Genomic DNA, 24,027 nt, shown 5'->3' with positions numbered 1-24,027 from the left:
GCTGCAATGCTGGTTCATTCAGTCTTTGAGAGTGCAGGACCTGAAACACACACAAACTTCATTTAAAGACAAGAACTAATGAGCCAAGGCCGACATAAATGTGTTTTATCTACTTTATCATAAATGTACATACATGTAATTTTTCATTTTATTATGCATCCATCTATAGAACGCTGCATGTTATAGTGTAAATCTGCCTGTTCTCTCTCAGAAACCTGCCTGCAGAAAATGAACCTAAAGGATCTAATGCAAGGATGTCTTCACTTTCAAAATGGAGAAAGCATAAAGTGACCATTATGAATCACTTAATATGATAAGGAGATTCTGCAGGTCATTAATCAATGTATATGTAAGGCAGTGACTGGAATAAGTCACAAGGTGTCACTGTTGAGCTGCATATGTATGGTAGATCTAAGCAATTTTGACTATTTGTCCTCTGCAGGACACCATAATTCAGATTTCTCGTTCGCGCGGGCGCCATCTTGGTTCAGTGTTTACTGTGATTTGCAAAGGGCCAGCAGCAGAGTTGGAGTGGTGTTTGCCCCAGCATCTGAATAAACGGCACTGTCCGAGCCACAAATTGAACGCCTGTGTCCGACTGCTCTCTCTACTGCGCACCCCAATCCAACACAAACTTACACAACGCAGAGTCCGGGGTGTAGGGAGGCCCCTGCACTGGTTGGGTTACATATACAATTAAAATAAAATGTATTGGTAGTGACACAAGATACAAATATTGAAGCAAGATGTGTAATTAGAATTATTTATAATAAATCTGAATAAATTATTGCAATTTCTTTATTTTAATTGGTTTGGCGCAGCTTTCACAAGCAATTGGTACGTTTTCAAAACTCTTAGTACTTATATCACAACAGATCATCAAAAGTGCACGTTTTTCAAACATTTCAGCATATTTTCAATTGTGTCAGTACAATACACATTATGACAAAATATCCTTTTCACTACACAAAATAAGTGTTTCATCTAAATAAATGTTTTGTTCACAGTTACTGCCTTTCATAATGTTATCACTATCAAATTTTTGATTTGCATCTCTTATTATTCAGTTTAATACATTTGTCTATCATTTAATTCAACTGATCTTAATGTTTAATCAATGAATCATTCATTATGTCCATGGATTTTCAACTTGACTGACTGTTGTCTGGTCATTTGTAAGTTACACATTGCTGCAAGAGCTTTCAATCTAGAAATACTAATTGCTAATTGTTTCCCCCTGATGATCACAATTAGTTACCATATAAGTAGAACTGTGTTTGAGACTTTGCACTGTTCAAATATGGAGCAGGATAGACTCATAGGGAGAGGAAACCTTCATCGAAGAGGTGGTGGTGCTCCTCGACAGAGAGGTGGTCTTCAGAGAAATGTAGGCAGAAGACAACGCACCATCATCTCTAATGAAGTCCGGGCCATCATTGTTGACCATGTGGTTAACAGAGGCTTTACCATGGCTGAGGCTGCCAGGTTGGTACAGCCTAATTTACAAAGGTCAACTGTCAGCTCTATCATCAGAACTTTTCACCAAGAAAACCGGCATATAGCAACTTCACTTCTAAAATATAGTACTCTATTGTATAGATGAACAACATGTAATTGTCAGTTTACAGTAATGTAATTTGTAATACTTCAATATTGACAGTATATGATTGTCCTCAGAATTAACAGGAGACAACCTGATGGTGGTCACCCACGTGTTTTGACTGACCAGCAGGAGTTGGCTGTGGTGGAAATGGTCAGGGCAAGGAATGACATACGGCTGTCTGAGATCAAACAGGCTGTTGAGAACAGCAATGACACCTTTGCCAATGTGCCATCAATTAGCCTTCCAACGATTGCCCGGCTTTTGAAGAAGCACCAGGTTTCCATGAAACAAATTTACTTGGTTCCTTTTGAGAGGAACAATGTCCGGGTGAAACAACTGCGTTCAGAATATATTCAGGTACAACACTAAACTGGCATGCAATTACTGTAACAGTACTGACAACTATTAGTTGTAAAAAAACAAAAAAACTAAATTATCATTTTAGAGGGTGGTGGAGCTGGACGCTGCTGTGAATCATCACAAGTATATTTTTGTTGATGAGGTTTCAATCTGGCAAAAACTAGACGCAGAGGACGTAACCTTATTGGACAAAGGGCTACCATCCAAGTCCCTGGACAACGTGGGGGGAACATCTCAATGGGTGCAGCTATATCTGAAGATGGTGTGGTAGGCTGTAGACCAGTTCTAGGGTCATACAACACTGAACACCTGATAGTTTTTTTAAATGAACTGGAGCAGGCCTGTCAGGGAGAAGACATCGTCTATGTTGTTGTGTGGGACAATGTCAGCTTTCCTTTTTTTTTTTTTTTTGTTATGCCTGAACATAAGTGTAATATTTGCTGTGTAAAGTTTTACAGTTCAGTTACACTCATTCATCACCAAGGACAATTTGAAACGCTTACCTTGTATTTTTTGCTCCTGAATGAAATGATTGGTAAAAGTACTAAGTTGAAAAAAGATCTTACTGTTTTGTTTGGGTGATTAAAGCAAATGTTCTCAAAATATATCACAATGATCATGTGTTCTGCAACAATGATTAAGTGGAATATGTGCAAATACAATGAAATCATGACATCAGATTTGAAAGAATGACTAGTGGTGTTACAAATGTGAGTTTTGTACTGAGAGATTTGAAAATGTACACTTTAGTTATGAAAATAGTACCAAACCAATTTTAAAAAATTGTAAATTAGGGAGAAAAACACGTCGGGGGAGAGGGTACCCGGTTCTCCAGTTAGATTGTACTTCACAGCGTCATGTTTCGCGTTGACAGGGTTACTATTGGAGTAAATGGATGGCTGGAGCCTCTGCTCGAAGCATCTCCGATCGCCGCGAGCAGGTTCATATTGGAATGAATTGACAACCCACAGCGTCTCATAGAAACGTGGAAGGGTAGCTTTACCGTCAGCATGGGAAGTTAAGGGACGTGACAAATCGTCAGTATTTTACGCGTCGGGAGTGAGAACGGGTTGGATTTAGATACATGAAAGTCATTTTGTGCTGTCGCATACATTAAGCCTAATTATTGCCTGAGACTGTTCTTGTTAAATGATGAAAAACTCAAAGGCACATTTCAGCAGTGGATCTGTGTGAAATCAGCAACTTGCAAAAATAATAATAAATAAATCAGAATGTGGGCTATTGATTCTAAAAACAGAAATTGCAAAGAAAGTTCAACACTTACTAAAAGTGCAATTAAATCATCTCAGCAGCTTTACTCATGAAATTATTGCAGTTAGCTGAATTCATATGTTGCATCTTTATATCTATCTAGATAGATAGATATTATACATATATTTATTTATGTGAGCAGTGCGGAAACCTGCACTGATCTGACCTAATTTCTTCCTCATCCTGATTGCTGACCTGGGAAGGGAGAGAAATATAGTTTTTATGTTTTTGTTTCTCTTCTTGTTTTATTGAATTCCTTCAAGGAGAACACAGAGTGTGAAGAAGTGGGCAGCAAGGACTTGAAATAGGGAGGCTGGGGATAGAGAGGAATCAGCAGGCACCTAGTTTTGAGAGACAAAGGTTGTTGATGTCTGTGTTGTAGAGTCATTACCCTGTTTTATGTTGCATTATACTTCTTTTTCCCCCCATATATTTTTGCTGAAATTTTCTGTTGTACAATACAAACAAATATTTGAACACCCTCACATTCACACACCCATCCATACATCAAACCTGCCTACATCATATTCAAATGTAGAAATTGGCATAGTTTTCACAGTAATACAAAAATACAAGGAATTAGGATAAACAAGATTCTCCCTTCCTTCCCTTCTTCTTTTCCTTCTTTTTCATAAACGTCCTTCACCTCCACTCCCTAAAATATCCATACATGGCTTCCACATATTCACAAAGTCCCATTGTTTGCCCTTGGCAATATATGTTAGTCTTTCCTGGCCTAGAAAGTCTGCAATTTCCTTCTTCCAGAGTCCCATGGAGGGAGCATCCATACTCTTCCAACATAGCGCAATGGCTCTTCTGGCTTGAAGTAATCCATAGTCCAGTAATTTTCTTTTTTCCGATTGCTTAAATTCCCTTGGGTATATTCCAAGTACACAGAGTTGACCTTTTAAAGGGATTTTTACCTTAAACACTTCAGACAGACATTTGATCATGTCTTTCCAAAATTCCTGGATTTTAGGACATTCCAGACAATGAAGAAGAGTTTCTTTTTCAACTAAACATTTAGTACAGATGTCTGGAAAATCATCGGACATATGATGAAGCTTGACAGGTGTTATATAGGTTCTCATGAGCCATTTATATTGCAGTAGTTTAAAGCGTGTGTTTATTGTTTGTTTTTGTGATTTTAAGCAAGCCTGGTTCCAGTCATTTTCATCTATGTCCTCTTGGATCTCCCTTCTCCAAGCATCTTGCATTATACTTCTGATTTAGAAATTGTGAAATTAGCACACTGATTTGTATTACACTATACTGCTGATTTATTATTGCAAATGAATTACACTGTTTTATGTTTTATGATACCTTATATTGCTGATTTATAAAGAAATACTGTTTGCATGGAATCATGGCTTTGCTTTTCTGATTACAAAGAGAACAGAACATACTGCCTCATTTCACACAGGAGGAGAAAAAACAGGAAGCCTGAAGAATGTGAATGTTTGTGACTTTTGTGGGGGCCGAGGCTATAAAGAGTTTGTGTCCCGTCCAGACGTTTGTAATGCTCAAAGTGTTGTATGGAATAAAGAAAATTGTATTGATTAAAGTGATAGTTGATTGAGCATTAAACACAGAGTGTTGTTCTTCCTTCAGCCCGAAGATCAAAGAATTGGGTTTTTTTACAGATTATGCACACACATAAACACACATGCAGCTATTACCCGTTTCTTCTTTTTATACTTAAGACAACTTTTTCTTGAATGAAGACACCGATCTGTCACATGTAAAATGTAGCCAATTTTATTTATTGTTCCACTCCATCTGCTTAACCTGTGTTCAGGTTAGGGAGATGATGGAGGAAATGGTGGTTGTAAAGAAAGGGGTAAAGAAGAAGAAAAAATAGGTAAAAGGGGGATGGAAAGGAGGAAAGAGATAGAGGAGAGAAAACCCTAACAATCTCCTCTGGGATAGGAGAAACTCCCTTTAAAGGAAGAAACCTATGGCAGAACCAGGCTAAAGAGGGAGCAGTCAACTGCCGGGACTGGTTGGGGGGTGAGGCTGAAAAAGAGAGAGAGAGAAGGAGAGAGGGGAGCGATATGGGAGAGGTGTTAGGAGTTAAAGAGAGGGAGATGGGGGAGAGGAGAGGATTAAGATGGAACCGAGGTGGAGGAACACAAAGTAAGTTCAAGTGAGGAAAAAGTAGTGTCCCTCCTGCGGAAACATCAACATGATGTTGAGACCGATTAGTTGAAAAGCCGAAGCAGCCAGTTCCGCTTCTTCTTCTTCTTCTTCTTCTTACTTGGCGGAATCTCTGGCAGGCTCTTAACCTCAGTTTCGAGTTCAGCCACCTTCACAGTGAGCATTTTCTGTTTGTCTCGTAGACTTTGCAAAGATTCCTGCACAGACAATGCAGGCGGCTCCTCTTTTTCTTCTTTTTCTTGTTGCCTGGTGTCTTTTTCTTTCAGAGGCTCCTGCAGAGACATTGCAGTGGATGGCAGCGAGTCCTCTTTTTCCATCTTCATCTGTTCTCCAGTTACTTTTTCTTTCAGAGGCTCAGATGTTTGCAATTCATTTGCATCAGTGGAATTTTGTTCTTTTGGCTCCTGTGTGATTTTAAGGTAGGACGCTTTGGCCTCTTTCAGCTCTTGGTTAAGAGACTCAACCTTCAAATCATGGAGGGCCTTGTTGGAGCAGAGCTGGGATTTCAGGTCACTGATTTCCAGGTTGAGCGTCTCCTGCTCCTGCATGTGTTTAATAAACTTGATTTATTGATCAAACTTGCTTGTGCTGTGAGGTCCTCCCTCCACATACTCATACCTGTGTCAAACTGTCCAGTTACATGTTTATAAATAATATATTGGCCAAATTTCCATATGTTTTTGACCTGGGGGTAGAACTGATTATAAACAGGTAAGAAGTTCTTATGAACTTATGACATAAACCATTATGCATTTAAGGTTATCCTGTTTGTTTTTTATTTAAGAAGAGAAGTTGTTCCACTGTGCCAACATCGAGGGCCGTGTCTGTTTCTCTTCTTGTAGGTCATGTCTCCTGGCTCAGAGAGAATCCTCTTGCATGAAACTGAAGAGGCTGGAGTGCATAGAAACTGCACTGCAAGTTGGTAGAGGTGCGGGTATATGGTCTTTAAAAGCCATTAGTTGTCCTGGAGTGGATCCTCTGTCCAGGGAATTAAAGGATGTATCATGTATCTCTGTACTTCCACTGTGACTGTCCTCACTCACATGGCTATCCAGCAGATCCCACAGACCATCACCAAAAAGAATAAACAAATTAAATGGCTGCACATTTTGTAGAAAACCTTTTTTTTTTTTTTGGACGGGGGGGGGGGGGGGGGGGGGTCTAACAAAGGGATGGTTTGCTTTTAGTGTGGCTTTACTGGAAGTAAAATTTACTGGAAGTTCGACATAGTGTAAATCTCAATAACAGGATGTGCAGTTCTTAGCTCGCATGTAGTTGAGCTTGCATCCATTAAGACTGAACCACAGCAGCAAAACTACAAAAAAAAATAAATCAACATTTCAGTGTGTTAATTCATTATGTATACTATTTATATACAAAAAGTAAAACTTGTTGTCATTAGTGAGGTGTACGAAGTAACAATTTATCTATGATAGTTTTTTCTACTATCAGATAATGACCCAAAGCAAAGCAACTGGATGCAGAAAGGCTTAGCAGTAAGGAAACAAAGCAAGTAGTGCTGCCCGTGGGTTCTAGACTTCAGGCGGTCATTAACTGCAAAGGATTTCCATCAAAGTGTTTAAAAGAATCCTAATATTTACAGTCATATTAGTTTGTTCAATTACTTTTGAGCAGCTCAAAATGTGGGGCTGTGTTTAAAAATGGATCAACTACTGAAACAGTCAATGCAATACTTTTGCCAAATCCCTCAAAGTAAAGCTGAAAATCTGCACTTCAATCACATGTTGATTATTTGATTTAAAACCCACAACAGTAACTGGTGTAGAGGCAAAATTACAAAAAATGTATCATCCAAAATCTTGTAAATTCAGGTTGCATCAATGTTCTCTCGTTCTCTGAATCTTTAGTATAGGGCCAAAGAGAGGTGCTTGGAGAGTTACTTCACAAGAACCACATAAGGAGTTTGTTTATACTGCCATTGCCTAATGGCAAGAAACTTGAAGTTCTCAATAAGTCACTACATACTGTAACAGAGGCTTTTCAAAATTCAAGATTCAAAGCGTTTATTGTCATGTGTACAAAGAAAAGCATTTCTCTGTACAAGCTAATTCTTTTTCTGCTGTCCACACACAGATGTACAAATAGATAAATACAAATAACATGAATAAATAAATGGGGACAAAAAATATAAGTATTAAATAGATATATGTGCACAAGAGCTATGAGCTTAATGTGCGTGTTTGATATGTGAGATGACCTGATGTGCAAAAATTATTATCACTGTTAAAATAAGTCAGCTGTTCGAGATCTCTGGATCTTTTTCAGGTCTTAAACGCTCCGCTGTATCCAGGAGGGGGCAGCAGATACAAGCAGAGGATAACAAAATGCCTGAAATCTCAGCGAAACTTAAACTGTACACTTGTTGATATAAACCTTTGTAGTGATGTCATGTTTATTTTTGGCTGGATTTAACTGAAGTCAAAGCCCTGTTTACACGATATATAGTGTTTGTATAATAAGAAATGAATCATTTTATGGTAACAACTTCAGATGTAGACTTGTGAGAATGATGGCCAATAAACAGAAAAGTCATTAGATCCTATTTACCTTGGCCTGGCATGTGGGCAATTTTAAATAAACCAACTACAGTCCTCATGTTGCATCGACATGTGTTGCAGCATATCATGTAGCACGAAATATAAAAAAAAGAGATACAAAAATAGTGGATCCTGGGTCTTCTAGTTGCAGTGCGGGTACCATATTTCAAGCTAAATGCCTAAATAATTAGCATCATTTTACCCGTCTATCAACGAAGGAGGCGTGGCCTTTGTTGCCTCATTATTGCCACATTTTAAAAATTATAATAATTTATCAAATGATGAACATCGGGAACAGAGAATGTCTGCGCGCACACATACGCAGCGCACAAACGTTCACAGCTGTTCTAGTGTGTGTGTTCAGGCAGATGAATCAGTGCTTTTATGGTCGTGTCGCAGGGGAATAGAGGCCACCCTGCTGGCTGCTACTGCCGATGCCGTTCTTAAACATAGCAGTGAAGCCTCCCGCTCAAACACCGCTCAATTCAAACTTTATGCAGAGTGCACATGATCAGCATCTGTTTTTCTTTGCTGGACACAGATACAAAGGATGGTCGGTATCTTCTTATATAGGAAGCCATGACTGAAAATCCTTAAATGCCTCACAGCACACTTTTACCACATGATAATTATTGTTTTTCATCGATACAGTTTCAAAATGTGCATAACATGTGAGTGGGCCGTTCTCCTAACGTCCTTCGTGTCACCTTCACGTCACTGCTGATACGATCAGGTGCCTCCTCAAATAGATCGTTCCTGGAGTTCCAGCACGCCCCTGCCGGCGTGTGGATGTGCAAGTGAGGGTCTGTGAGAGTGTGAGCGAGTGGGTGCGCAGAGGCGTGGTCCGTTGCGTTGCACGTTGCTAAGAGCAAATTTGGCATATAAGCGCAAAATGCGCAGCAGTCCGGTGCAGCCCGCTGCTAACGGTATCCAACAGGTAGCTGAACACACTTGTGAGCTCTCTGTCCTGAGTGGATGTTGCAGAGCTGTAGACCGGACTGCTTGCGCTCAGTCCGTGTGATGGATGGATTTAAAGGCTCCTTGGATTGGAAAACTGTCATTATCCAGTGAACGACAGACGGCTTAACTCTAGGAATATTACACCTGGGAGAAAGGTTGGCGCAATTTAGAGGTACACTGGCACTACACTTAGCTATTTAAAAAAAAACACTTTTTATTTATATTCCCATGGCAGAGAATACCTAGAGAATATGTGTTTATTATTCTTTAGTACTTCTCTTCTTATGTTAAAATATGTTATCTAAATAAACAGTTAATATTTTTTTCTTTTGGGTATATTAGCACATGCAGTAGTACTGTAGCTTTTTAGTAATGGCAATCCCATTAATAAGTAAAGGAATGTTATTAATAGGAGCTGTGATATAAGAGCTAAAACAAACATTTTGATTGAGCCCTCAGGCTTTGCTCTCACAGTCTGAGGCAGGCTAATAACCTGCACTGTCTGTCCTGCAGTATTCCTCGCAGCATCAGTGTTTTCCCCATCATGAGGAGGTCTATTGTTTTCCCTGGCTTGCTGAGAGTAGCGATCTTGTTCCTTTGCCTGAACACGACCATCCAGGCCCTGGCCCTCACCAACTCCACCCGGCTCGAGTCCATCCTGAACAAGTATACAAACAAAGATGAGGAGTGGTGGAGGGCCAAGCCTAGAGGGAGGAGGGCCATCAGCGAGGGAGACATGCACCTCATCCTGGACCTGCACAACAAACTGCGGGGTCAGGTCTACCCTCCTGCTTCCAACATGGAGTACATGGTGAGCACCGAGCACACAGCTATCTGTAGGCCAAGTGCACTGTGGAATATTTAACAGTTCTTTCTACTGCTTAAAAGGATAAATAGTACTAATATTAATTACACTTTGAAGTTAGAACTCTATCATGAATATGGGGTCGTGATTAAATTTAGTACTGATAACAAGCATGCTGTCCCTCCTTACAGTAATCGCTAATGAAAGAAATGTGGTTACGTTTTGGATTTGTAAATGTGTCAATATGCTGTGTGATGTATGACAGGACATTAAGGTAGACTGCAATTAAACTTTTCATTGTTGCTTTTCTGAAGCTAAAAACTCCATAGCTCTATAGCTTACGTTTATAGCTTGATAGTCTATGTAGATTTATTTCTTACCTTCTTGATAAGTGCAGTGGTTCAGTTCAATTTTATTTAAATCCCAACAACAGTTGCCTCAAGGCTCTTTTTATTGTAAGGTAGACCCTGCAATAATGCATACAGAAAAAACCCTAACAATGAGCCCCTATGAGCAAGCACTTTGGCGACAGTGGGAAGGAAAAACTCCTGTTTAACAGGAAGAAACCTCCAGCAGAACCAGGCTCAGGAGGCGCAGCCATCTGCTGCGACCGGTTGAGAGAAGACAGGACGAAGACCCTCTGTGGAAGAGAGGCAGAGATTAATAACACCTAATGATTAAATGCAGAGGGCTGTAGTGGTGATTATCTCTATCTGTTAAGTATTAAGGCTTTGTTGACCTTTCAGATAGCTTCCTACTTGTCTGAAAGGTCAGCTTTCAGCTAGTTTTAATCACTTAACTGTACAACATAACTGTTCAACCTGATATGATGGCATGTAATAGACGCACCAGTCCACCATGTAGATTTCATGCTTTGGCTCTCCAAAACATGAAATGAATGCAGAAGTTGCAGTAACAGCAGGGGGAGATATTTTATTTCAAGCCAACACGAAAATAATCATCATTTACATTTATATGTATATAATATATGTTAGCCTCCCAGCTTTATAGTAAGGACTCATACATTTGTTACTCAGTACCAACTTTGTGGCTTTAAATATTTTATCTCTCCCTGCTGGTAATGCAATTTCTGCATGCATGTATATTTCACATTTTGAAGAAGCAAAGTGTGAAATGGACACAGTGGATTGGCATGTCTATTATACGTTTTGCCGTGATACCGAGTCAAAGTGTTTTTGGTCTTCATAGTCTATAAGTTTTCTTTGTCTTTCCCATAAGTCTCTGACAAATGATATGGATTACTTTTACTAACATCCACTTCTAGAATTCTGTGCATCAGTTTTGTTGAGTGATATTCTTGTACAGATTTGCAGGTATGTGGGTATGTGTGATGCACCTGTACAGTTAGTCTGTGGATGGACATCACTAAGCAAGCTTGCTTAAGTTACATATAGTCTGTATTTACAAATAGCACACCATATAAATGATGCATCTTTATAGAATAGATTAGAAGCAAGGTCTCTTTCCAGCTATTCTTTCTAGTTACACTAAAGTGTTTTTTATAAAAAGGCACTTTCCTGACTCTGCCAGCTAAAGACATCAGATTAGGGAATGAAAGAGAGAAAACGAGCTTTGCAGGCCAAAGCCACCGTCTGGCTTGCTCCACCTCCTGTCTCCTGTTTGCCCGCCCTTGCTGACCCTGGCCCAGGTCCAGCTCTCACCCCCGCAGTGTTTTCCTGCCCTCTACCTCAACTATCCTGCCCTCCCTCCCTCCTCTTCCTACTGAGCCTCTCCTTGCTCTATCCCTCCATTTCTCCTCTTGCTGAGTCTTTTTCTCAGTCCTACTCACTTGATCGTCAGCCTCACAAGTTCTCTCTCAGGCTTTTCTTTAGCATCCTCCACTCTGTCTCACAAACTCATCACCTCCTCTTTCTTTCATCGCACCTCACGCAATCCCAAGCCAGTATTAGTTTTTATTTGAGCCTTCGCATATCTCATAGTGCACGGTGGTGCCAGTGTACACTATTTTGCCAAAAGTATTTACTCATCCGTCTTCACACGCTTTCGAAGGGTTAAGGTTAGGGTTTAATATCATGTCGGCCCACCCTTTGCAGCTATAAATGCTTCAAATCTTCTTGGAAGGCTTCATCTCAAAGGTGTTGAGGTCAAAATTCTGTGCAGGCCAGTCAGGTTCTTCCACACCAAGCCCACTCCTCCATGTCTTTATGGACCTTGTTTTGTGCACTGGTGTGCAGTCATGTTGGAACAGGACAGGGTCATCCCCAAGCTGTTCCCATGAAGCTAGGAGCAAAACGTCTTGGTACGCTGAAGCATTAAGAGTTTCTTCAAGGAGGTGAGCCCACCTTCTGAAAAACAACCCCACACCATAATCCCTGTCCACCAAACTCTCCACTTGACTCAGCTCGCTTAGCCAAGTATTGTCTCCTAGCAACCGCCAAACTGAGACTCATCCATCAAATTGCCAAATGGAAGAGCATGTTTTGCCACTCCAGAGAACAAGCTTCCACTGCTCTACAGTCCAGTAGCGACATGCTTTACATCACTGCATCAAACACTTTGTATTGTGCTTGGTCATGTCAGGCTTGGACGCTGCTACTTGGTCATGGTGACCCATTCCATGAAGCTCTCCGTGCACTGTTGGTGAGTTAATCTGAAGGCCACGTTAAGTTTGGAGGCCTGTGGCGATTGACTGCAGAACGTTGGTGACCCCTGCACACTGTGCCTCAACATCCACTGGACCTGCTCTGTGTCTTTTAGTTGGCCTACCACTTAGAGAGTGACTGGAATATCTGAATTCAGTGAATGTGATGAGTGAAAGGAAACTTTTGGCGATACAGTGAATGTTTTACGTGGACTAATCCAATGTTTCTTTAGCAGTGGATATTGTTACTTGTGGTGATGTCGTTGTAAGAAAGAGGACTGATGAAAGCCAAGTATTTAGTTTTTCAACTGCAGGATTTTGGTGCTTTTTTGAAACTTCCTAAACGTTCCCCCAATCAAAGAGACTTTATGTAGAGTAGGTTGTATAACAAGCATACTGCTACGCATACCTTTAAATAGAAAAGGATCTATTTTTGTTTTCTTCTTCAGTAATATTCTCTGCAGCAGTATTCTTTCTCCCAAATGTACTGCTGTAAGAATGCAGATCTTGCACTTGCACTCTGTTGCAGAGGTGGTGCTGGCCAATGTCTGGAAATGGGGCTGTAGCTGAGAAGCTTAATGCTCTTTGGAATGCAAAAGAAGACTGCTCATTTTTACGGTGACCTTTCTCCAAAGGCCAGCAGTCTATCTTCTCCTCTGCTGGATAATCAAGGGGGGAAAATAACAAATGGGGAGAATAATGAAGCGACACAGAACATTACTCTCTGCAGCAGAAAACAGAAAAGGTTGAGATTTGTGCGTTGTTGATGTCTAAGATCAATGCAGGGCAGAAGTGCCTGATAGTCAAAATTTCCCAGACCTCCTACAGCTTGTCTGATTCAGTGTTATGTGTTTGTTAACCATTAAATAAAAGTATTTATTTTTTAGGTTTAAATGATCTAAGTACCTTATTTCCATCTGTGCACTGTGGCTGTGAGAAGACAACAATGTGGCACTGGCAGCCAAATACGTGCAGACTGCATTCTGCTGTTACATTAATGGTACAGATGAAAAAAGTCGTGGAACCCTTACACCTCACTGAAACAATGCTCTATTTTTCTAAAATCCTTGCAGTATAAAGCTTGTCTATCAGAGCTGCGTGCCTGTGCTGTTCCACACACGTGTATGGAACAAAGAAGTTTCATCTACAAAACTCAACAATATTGGTCCTCCTTACAAGAAGTGATAAACAAGAGAAAAGCTCCTTAATGGGGACAGAAGGATAGTTCAAATAGTGCAAAGAGTATGAAGGGAAACATTAAAGCATGTACAAGTTTGAGATCAAGATACAACAGTATCTGAGCACACCATATGTTGCTCTCTCTTAAATCATCAAATTAAACTAAATGAAGCATTGTGGGATCATTTTGACGGAACAAAAGGTAGACAACCTTCAAAGAAGAGCTTTATAACCTCCTTCAAGCCTAGTAAACTATTCCAAAAACTATTTGAAGGAATTACAAGAAGAGCTTTGAAGCTGTGTTAAAGAATAAAAGGGCAAACCTAATATTTATTTTTCAAGTTTGTAAAATTCTGAAAAGCCAGTCAAATGAAGATTCTTGCCTTATATATTGTATTTTTATTTGTTTTTGCACATTTCAATAAATCACTGGGTTTATCCCCGGGGCCTACTCAGGACATGGAGAGATTATATTTGTCAGCTGGCTTGCAAACGATTAGGTTTCCCACCCCTCCTCCCCCATTATATCTGCAGGAGGTGGCCAGGTTAGGGAAGTGTGGGCTTCTCTGCTGGTTGGCTGGGTGGATAGATGGTGCTGCATCTATCTCTCATTTTCTAGTTAAAAAAACAAAACGAGGTGGCTAACGACTTTTGTGCATTATTCCATATCATGTCTTATCACACATTACTGCAACATGCTTTTAATATTGTATGAATACAATATGAATACTTAATTTGAACTGAAAATACATGAGAATTCTAACATTTACAGCATCATGTTAAGAAAACTTTGAAAACGATGCCACACAGGTAATATTAAAGAATTCTCTATGTTGTATATCTATCAGCCAAAGCTGGACTGTGGCCAAAAATCTCCAGTCCAAATATCACTTTTCCACTCAGGCATGAACAACAACTAGCACTACAGTGTGCAACAGTGTGTTAGCCTTAGTCTAAACATATGGAACGTATTATGGTGGTCAAAGCAGTTACAACTCAACACTTAAACATTATCCTATTAGTTTTGACGCGCGATAGCTCTAATGCAACTAAACAGTATGCCAGCAGACTGCACACTGCACCTATTCTTCTCCCTCCCCAACAGAGTCAACAGTAAATTAACTTTGCCGCGACATTAAAATTGCGCAGCCCCCAGTCTGCTCTCTTTAAAATAAGAGGTATGGGAGTAAGTTTCAGGTATTTTCAGCTGATTTTCTTAAGCTTCTCTGGAAAAGATGGCATCAGTCCTTAAAACAAAAAGTCTCTGTGCTCCTGTGTTTGTTAGTTACTTTCTTTTTTGGGGGGGTCTTTGCTTTTTCTAACTCTCAGATTGTTTTATGAGGCCAGAACTTACTGGAAACAAGCTGAAACAACTGCACTGAATAGTAGCACAAAGCTGTCAGTTGATGTGGTGGTCTCTCATGTGTGTGTCTGTGTGTGTTAGAGAGTGTATAGGCCTCGTTTTGACCATATGGTGTCAAATTTGCAAGAGGCATGCATACAGCCACAGTGCTTTCAAGTAAAGACCAGGTCAATGTTTGAGGTGAAATGAAATAACACTTCACATGAAGTTTGTGTGGTTAATTTTAGATCTTTTTTTTTATGGCAGCCTCAAATCTCAAAAAATGGGCCCTTTTGGAAAGTGTAAATCATTTAATGCAATGATTTACAAATGTCATAAAGCCATATTTTATTCACAATTGAGCATAGAAAACATATCAAATGGTTGAACCGAAGAAAGAAGTATTTGATCATTTTTAATTTGATAACAGCAACATATCTCCAAAAAGTGGGACAGGTCAAGAAAAGGCTGGAAAATGTAAGTGGTACTTAAGAAAACTGCTGGAGAACATTGTGTAACTAATTATGTCATGAAACTGCTGTGTGGCAAGCAGTGTGTCCACCCAAATGCAAGACTTGGAAGGCAGGAATGAATTAAAAAAGCAGCTTTACTGCTCTTACGTGCAAAGCTACATAGTATTCCTGACTGCAGAGCAGGACCAGGGACACAGATAACTAGAAAACATGAATCAGGGAAACATACAGCCAGAATGCAAGAGTAGAATCAGGACAATAAAAGTCGAGACGAAACGGGTGGGAAACACAGCAGAAACAAATCAGGACTAACAAGAGAGGGGAAGGCAGACAAGAGACTATCAAAATAAAACAGGAAATACAATTAACTCTGAGACAGAATTAAACGTGCAAACTTGACAAACACTAAAGACGGACACAGAGACAAGACTGGAGGAAGAGAAGGGAACACAAAAGGGAACTTAGAAACATGTCATCAACAAAACAAGGGGCGAAAGGCATGAAATAACAAAAAGTCATAAATACAGAGACTTTAAAATCAAACCACTAACAGGAGACTATAAACCCAGAACAAATCAAATCCCCCCCAAAATGTAAATCCATGTAAACTAGGCTGCAGGAAATGGAAAACCTCTGTGGTCAGATGAAACACATATTACGTTATTTCTTTCAAATCATAATAGCAATAAAATATTAGCGGCCCTAACTTTAAAAGGAAAACTTCTAAGTACATTTTTTTCAAATGCAGTAACGTTTTTATCCAACAACCTGTGTGTGTGTGTGTGTGTGTGTGTGTGTGTGTGTGTGTGTGTGTGTGTGTGTGTGTGTGTGTGTGTGTGTGTGTGTGTGTGTGTGTGTGTTTCTTGAAATCTTTGTGGTGAAAAATGCGTGTGCTCCTCAGGTATGGGATTACGAGTTGGAGAGAAGTGCAGAGCACTGGGCTCACACCTGCAGATGGGAACATGGACCGAGTCACATGCTGACACAAATAGGCCAAAACCTCGGAGCACACTGGGGCAGGTGCGTGCAGGGAAGTGTAGCAATTAAAATATTCTGTCCTTTCTGTGTCACATGTTTGACAGCTCTGAACTAACGCATCTTTATCTCCAATACAGTGTATTTAAAGTTAAATGTACACTTTTAAATGCAGTTTAACAGCTCACATCTTAACCCTCCAGTGCTAAAAAGTGGTAAAGTAGAATCAGTTCTGTCTTGACATCTGTAAACAATTTCCTACTCAGTTTATTCAGTCATTTATTTTGTGTCATAATGAGTAAAAATTGAAATCTGTTTGTAAACCTCTGTAAATTTTATTTAAGACAGGAGGATGTTCGTTAGCTAATGACTTGGGATTGACCAGCTTTAAGCCAATCAGGTGGTTTCAGTCAGACCCCCAATGTCAAACCAAGAAATCTTTCATCTCAAGTTCAGAACAGACTTCAGGAGTGGATGATGTGACAGTAGCTTCATCCATCTATTATACTTTTAACACTTTTTCTATCACATCAGGGACCGGCCCCCAACCTACCATGTCCAGGCCTGGTATGATGAGGTGAGGTATTATAGCTATCCCTACGCCCAGGAGTGCAACCCACACTGTCCATTCAGGTGTTCGGGACCTGTTTGTACTCATTATACTCAGGTAATTGTCTTAGAAGTTATACAGTCACTAGTGATCATATGTTTCTTTTATTTAACAAAATCATATTTACTGGTATATAAATATCTGGGATATCAAAAGTTCTTCTATTTAATTGCAATTACAATTTGAGGAATGAGCTAAATTTAACCAAGAAAATTTGTGCAACTAGGTTGTTTATTTGCTTTAAAATGAATATTTATTGATAACTACTCACAAAACTGAGTAAAATATGACATTATATAACTGTGAATGCGTACTACAACCCATAATTACCACTGCCTTTTCTGTTACATGATACAACTCTGTTCACATCGTCTGTTTTTGTGTGTGTGTTTTGTTTTTTGTTTAGTTGGTGTGGGCGACCAGTAATCGCATTGGCTGTGCCATCAACGTGTGTTACAACATGAATGTGTGGGGAATGATCTGGGCCAAAGCAGTCTATCTGGTCTGCAACTACTCCCCGCCGTAAGTTTTCACCCAGGACATGAACACATTAGAAAATGTTTCCATGCTGCTTCAGTGAAAGAAGAGAGGAGTCAGAGGTAAACATCATCATTTGTAATGAGTGAGTCGCTCACGACACAGGTCTGTCATCAGCAATCACAAAAATGATTAAGCAATAACAGAAATTTACAAAGGCCAGAAGGCATGCAGTTACTTTATTAGATTTTTGTTCCTACTGCGTACATATTTTAATTTCTTTACATGGAAGAAAAGCTAAGAAATATACAACAAAAGGTTCTGCACTTCCTGGCAGGTTACAACTGTGATAAAAAAAAACAGTATTATCATTTCTTTTGTTTGTTTTCTTGTTTGTTTGTTTTTCCAGAGGCAACTGGTGGGGTCATGCTCCATACAAATATGGGACTCCCTGCTCTGCTTGTCCAGCGAGCTATGGTGGGGGATGCAGGGACAACCTCTGCTATAAACGTGGGTTATTGCCTATTTATTTTTGTACATAACTCATGTGTTATTCACATGTTTATTATTATCTTTATTGTATTTTAGTCATTTATATCACTGTGGAGGTTTCCCATGATTTTGACCATTTATACTGAGCCAATGTATGTTTGCACAGTTAAATCAAGAAGAACTAGATAGGTAGATTAGAGATTAGATAAAACTTTATTAATCCCTCGGGTGGGTTCCTCCGGGAAATTCGGTTTCCAATAGCACAGCACCGACAGAAGTTACAGAATGTGAGCAGAAATATACCATATATACACACATATATAAATATAGAGCATACAAAAGGGATAAATAGAATAAATGGGAATAAGAATACAAGGGAATTGCACATTTCAAGTATTGTGAGTCTATTGCACCGTTGGATGTGAACAAAAAGTATTGCACAGTGAAGAGGCACTACAGCTTAGTTGTTCCCCCCTCCTTTGTCCTCCTGTTTCCCCTCCCTCTCCCCTCCAGAGAGGAGTTAAACAGTCTGATGGCGTGTGGGACAAAGGAGTTTTTAAGTCTGTTAGTTCTTGTCTTGGGGAGAAGCAACCTGTCACTGAACAGACTCTTCTGGTTGTTAATGGCCGTGTGCAGAGGATGCCCAGCATTGTTCATAATGTCCATCAGTTTCTTTAGTGTCCTTTTCTCTGCCACTGTCACCAGAGTGTCCAGCTTCATGCCGACCACAGAGCTAGCCCTCCTGATCAGTTTCTCCAGCCTGGATGAGTCCTTCTTTGCTGTGCTGCTCCCCCAGCACACCACAGCATAGAAAAGTACTCCAGCAACCACCGACTGGTAAAACATCCTCAGGAGCTTCCTGCAGATGTTAAAAGACCTCAGCCTCCTGAGGAAGTACAGTCGGCTTTGGGCTTTTTTATACAGGTGCTCTGTGTTGCATGACCAGTCCAGTTTATTGTCCAACCACAGCCCGAGGTACTTGTACTTGTTGACCACCTCCACCTCCTCCCCCTCTATCTGAACCGGCAGTGGACCTTCTCTGGACCTCCCAAAGTCCACAACCAGTTCCTTAGTCTTTGAGGTGTTGAGTTGCAGGTGGTTTGTGTGACTCCATGTGACAAAGTTCCTCACCAGACTTCTGTACTCCTCTTCCTGATCATCCCAGATACACCCCATGATGGCTGTGTCGTCTGCAAACTTCTGAATGTGGCATAATTCAGAGTTGTAGCAGAAGTCAGAGGTGTACAGGGTGAAGAGAAGAGGGGACAGCACAGTTCCCTGTGGTGCTCCTGTGCTGCTGACCACTGTGTCAGACGTGATGTCCTTCAGCCTGACGTACTGTGGTCTGTCGGTGAGGTAGTCGGAGATCCAAGCGACCAGGCAGGGGTCCACCTCCATCCTGTTCAGTTTTTCCTGAAGCATACAGGGCCGGATGGTATTAAAGGCACTGGAAAAGTCAAGAAACAGGATCCTGACCGTGCCTTTTCCTGTCCTGGGCATGTTGTACCTGTGGTCGGAGGAGGTTGAGGAAGAGCCGCTCTAGAATCTTCATAAGATGCGACGTCAGTGCCACCGGTTGGAAGTCATTCAGCTCATCGGGCCGGTTCCTTTTGGGAAGATGTCTTCTATAGGGCGGGCACTCTCCCCAGTCGCAGACTGAGATTGAAGACTCGTTGTAGCGGCTCCTCAAGTTCAGCAGCACACGCCTTTAGCATTCTAGGACATCCTACTACTACTAATACAATCAGAAAAGTGCACAGAAAAATTTATTCAGCTCCTAAAAATTGAATAACTGCAACGGACTGTGTTTTCAGACGGAGGTGTTGACAGGCGTCCGGCTCCTGAGATTGAGGAGACCAATTACATTGAACCCGAACCAGAACCAGTAAGAGACGGAGAGCCCCGACCCAGGGCCCAGGCACCAAGCACCTCGCCCAGTGACAACCTGGAAAGAGACATGGTTGTCAGCACAGAGCAGATGTGTAAGGATGAACTCCTATTACTATAGCTCCCTGAGTAACAGATATGAATACAATATTAATACTGACGAGTTTGTGTACTTAAGGCCAACAGGTGGACTGTGAGACCAAGCTGAGGGATCAGTGCAAGGGAACAACCTGTAACAGGTAGAAGATGATGTGTATAGATGAACTTATTATCATTAACACAGATGATTAGTAGAAACAGACTTGGCTTCAGTACCACTATGATCTTCACTTTACTGTGGTTTCTGTCCATAGATATGAGTGCCCACCCGGTTGCCTTGAAAGGCCTGGAAAAGTAGTTGGGACTGGATACTATGATATGGTAAAAACTCACAAGTAACAGCACTCGATGTATTCTTTCATTTATTATTATTTTGTATAAACCAATCTTTGCGTGATTGATCCAGCAATCCAGTGTGTGTGGAGCTGCGCTACACTTTGGTGTTATTGACAATGATGGAGGATGGATCGATGTGACCAGACTGGGCAGAAAACAACATTTCACCAAGTCATACAAGAATGGTATTCAATCCATTGGGTATGACTCGGCCTCTGTATTTATGTCTATTTATTAAGCTTCATACTTTGGCTGTTTAATTGTGATGGATGGCTATAATACATCAGGCTTACTGCCATTTTTGTCAACTTTACAGGAAAAACAGAAGTGCAAATTCTTTTAAAGTTGAGTCTGTGCCTGGTAAGAAGTTCATTTCTCATAGCCACAGAAATACTGTAGCATATTTGTTTTGCTGTGCTTCATCAGCTGTTTTTTTTTCCCAGTCAAGGCAGTAAGATGTGATACCACTGTGGCGCTTTTCTGTCCTTTCAAGAAACCTGTACGACACTGTCCCAGGTAACGTGTGTTGATTACAGCTATGACCTTTATGACCACCAAAGGTAAAAGTGGTGTCACTACTGTCTGTATACATACATTTTTGTGCATCTTTGAATTTCTGTCTTAACAACTGGTGCGTACTTTATCATTTATAGTTTTCTTCCTCTTTTCTTTTCTTTTCAAAAACTGGTTTAAATTTGAGCTGATTAGTCAAGTTTTGTCTGGAAACAACGGGCTCTTTGACCTTACCTTAGCTCTGGCTTTTCCCAGGTTGTATTGTCCTAGGAACTGTTTGCGTGAGAGCCAAGCACGAGTTATTGGGACAAAATACTACTCAGATGTAAGTTTTTGCATTATTGTCCTCACTTTGGGTAACAATAGTAATTTGTTACTTAACTTATAAGATAAACCAGAAGACTTCACACTCAGATATCAAATGCATTGCATCTGTAAGGCCTGAAGTTAATGCAGCCTTAATTACTGTTGCAATTCAAACCTCTGCTCAGTTTTTAACAACACAAGCAGCTGCATTTGATAATGTGAACACACAGAGTGCCACAGTATAATGCTGATAGGTTAGAGGTGCTTTTCTGCCTAACGACTCATTGTCTTGGCCCATCCAGAAGTCGAGTATCTGCAGAGCGGCCATTCACGCTGGAGTGATCAAGAACGAGTCAGGAGGTTACCTTGATGTGATGCCAGTGGACAAGAAGAGGCATTATAGCGGCAGCTATCAGAATGGCATCACCTCAGAAAGGTAACATCTCATGCAAGCGTGGAATTTTATTGTGCGTATTTGATTGGCATGTAGAGAGATGTTTTGTTTTAAAGGTCCATGCTTTTCATGTAACGTGTCCTTTTTGCTTTTCCTCTTCCAGCCTAACAAACCCCACAGGAGGAAAAGCCTTCAGAGTGTTTGCAGTCATCTGAAAACCACTCAAAAGACAAAGTACCCTCAAATCCAGCTTCATCCACTTCAAATCCAGCAAACCTACTCATTATCAATTTACAACCTATAATTATGTACATTCCTACAGTGAGCACATCAGTGTTACTGATACTGTCACTAAAAGTGTAACTCAAGGCTTTGCTTCTATCTTTGGCCATGACTGAATCACTGTCCAGTAATAATGTAGCAAAGGATGTTTGGCAAATGATGTCTTCTGTCTCATATCTTTCCCTGAACATCTTGAGCTGACCATAGACATGATACCACGACAAGCTGCTTTTAGCTTTCAAAGCTGTGTTTAAAGCATCAGATTTATTACCTTTCCAGCAGCTTGACATTTTAAAAAGACTAAAATCAGCTGTGTTTGCTGACTAATTTAAAAAGCGCACGCATCACATCTATATAGAAAAAAGGAAGGTAAAACACTGTTTCAATTTAGTCAGTCCTAGGTGTGTCTATGGAGGAACAAATTGGCCATATTAACATAATATAAGATAATGAAGTATAAAATGACAAAAGAAAATCCAAAACATATATATGTTATTACACATACTGTCTACAAATCTTAAATACAGAGTCCTTCAAATATGCAAAGTGGGTTCCTCATGGCATAAATGTATCAGTTTATCACAATGCTGAAGTCATATTGTCAGTTTAACATGCACAGAAAGGAATTTTAAATAATGATACAATTTTGAATTAACATCAGAGAATCGTAGAGTTTACATAAAGACACAATACTTTGAGAGTCATTCATCACTGGCACAGAAATTATTATTCGTTTCGGTTTTCTGATACGTCTGGTTGGGGTCTCCAAATATTCTGTCTGGTTATAGTGTTAATATACACACTTAACATGGATATTACATATTTTTGTATATAATGTTGTAAATAATACTGAAAACACGCTTGCTATTCTCCTCTTTTTAATGTACAATTTAACAGCCATGCAAGTCAATGCACAGTAATTGCCACAACAGCTTCTGTATGCAGAACATGCATCTGCCCCTCAAGCTTTTATATTCGCCATAGAGTGAATATGTTGATATGACTGTAAATATTGTATGTGTGCATGTGTAACAGATATTTTTATATTTTATTCTGCATTCCTAGCTCTTGGTTTTGTTTTGTTTTTTACATTTTTATAAGTGGACCTGGCTGGCCAGGAATGCGCATGGCATAATCTTAATTCCCAAAAATTCTTAAAAAGTATTAAAAATGTACAAAAGTATATATTGTGTCATTCTCTGACTTTATTAGAGACTTTTGTGCTTAAAAAACATTCAGCTTGAATGACTCAGCAACCTTGTAGTGTGTAAATCCTGCTAACCCCAAGTTAAATCTGCTCCTGGGTTTACATTGTATTACATTACACATGTTTTCAGTTCTTGCGCACATATGGTTGTGAACATGTGGCTGAGTGGCCACATTATTTTAATATCAGTCCCTTCAGCTTCCAGATAGCCTGAGGAATGCAGGCATTAACATTTCAACATCATCTCAAATTCAGCTGCTGAGAAAACTTGAGAGAAGTTTCTTTCTCGCAAATTGTGGGTGTTTCCGGGTACTGAAGGGAACACGGAGGAAGAGAAAAGTGCTTGTTTCAGTTCCAGCCAGTAGATCTTATCCACCGGTTGGCTTATGCGTGTTTTAAACATAAGAAAAGCACTTACTGAAATACAGAATTAACAACAACCTGTCAATCTGACAGGTTTTGGTGAAAGAGGGTGTGCAAAAAAGAATAAACCCATAAAATATTATTTTTGTTGATACTTGAAATTGTTTTGTGTGTTTTTTTTAAGTTAATTTTGGATTCATTTGAAGAATGAAAAGAGAAATCAAGAATATCCCATTTCCAAATGCCACAGAGGAAGTCTGGCATTTAGCTCGTGTTAAAGGTTTTATCTTTCGCTCGCGGTTCTTTATCACTTCTGGTTTTTAGAGTGTTTGATCTCAGCTCTGTGATGTCAATGTACTCAGGCCCCCTCGCTGTGCTAGCAGCCACATGCACAAAGACCAACTTTGTGTTTTGTTGATCTCGATCGGTTCACTTCCCAGAGTGCATTTCCGCTCCTTCCTCTGGACTGGCGCTGGGTTTTAAGGCTCTAAAGCAACCTCTTAAAACTCCTAAAAAGCAACACACACTGCACTCATATAGACAAAGATGCACAATTATATGAGGAAAACACGCAAAACACTGCTTTACAACAAAAGTTTTAAATCATGCACACAGACTGGGTACAACAGAACTGCTGCGAGCTGCACCTAGAAGTAGACATGACCTCTTTCAGAATGTATAATTACATGAAACAGCTATGAAGCAAGATTATAACCTGCTTACTGGGTTTGGTCCAGGTATCCTGGAGAGAAAA

At 40.1% G+C, this 24,027-nt stretch overlaps 1 protein-coding gene across 1 annotated transcript; it reads left to right on the top strand.

Moving 5' to 3' along the window:
* The first annotated feature begins 8,858 nt into the window (after window positions 1-8,858).
* Window positions 8,859-22,765, top strand: LOC113011412 (cysteine-rich secretory protein LCCL domain-containing 1-like). The gene is made up of 15 exons (XM_026150983.1): window positions 8,859-9,082; window positions 9,424-9,721; window positions 16,234-16,352; window positions 16,842-16,974; window positions 17,324-17,439; window positions 17,804-17,904; window positions 19,701-19,868; window positions 19,952-20,012; window positions 20,127-20,193; window positions 20,279-20,409; window positions 20,525-20,568; window positions 20,652-20,724; window positions 20,977-21,046; window positions 21,330-21,463; window positions 21,585-22,765. The coding sequence occupies exons 2-15, from the start codon at window positions 9,455-9,457 to the stop codon at window positions 21,634-21,636; spliced, it is 1,536 nt and encodes a 511-aa protein (XP_026006768.1). The 5' UTR covers window positions 8,859-9,082; window positions 9,424-9,454; the 3' UTR covers window positions 21,637-22,765.
* Window positions 22,766-24,027: the final 1,262 nt, after the last annotated feature.

Source organism: Astatotilapia calliptera, chromosome 18 (assembly GCF_900246225.1).
Source record: "Astatotilapia calliptera chromosome 18, fAstCal1.2, whole genome shotgun sequence".
Taxonomy (NCBI): domain Eukaryota; kingdom Metazoa; phylum Chordata; class Actinopteri; order Cichliformes; family Cichlidae; genus Astatotilapia; species Astatotilapia calliptera.
The sequence above is the reverse complement of the archived record's forward strand: the minus strand, read 5'-3'. Positions and strand labels throughout refer to the sequence as shown.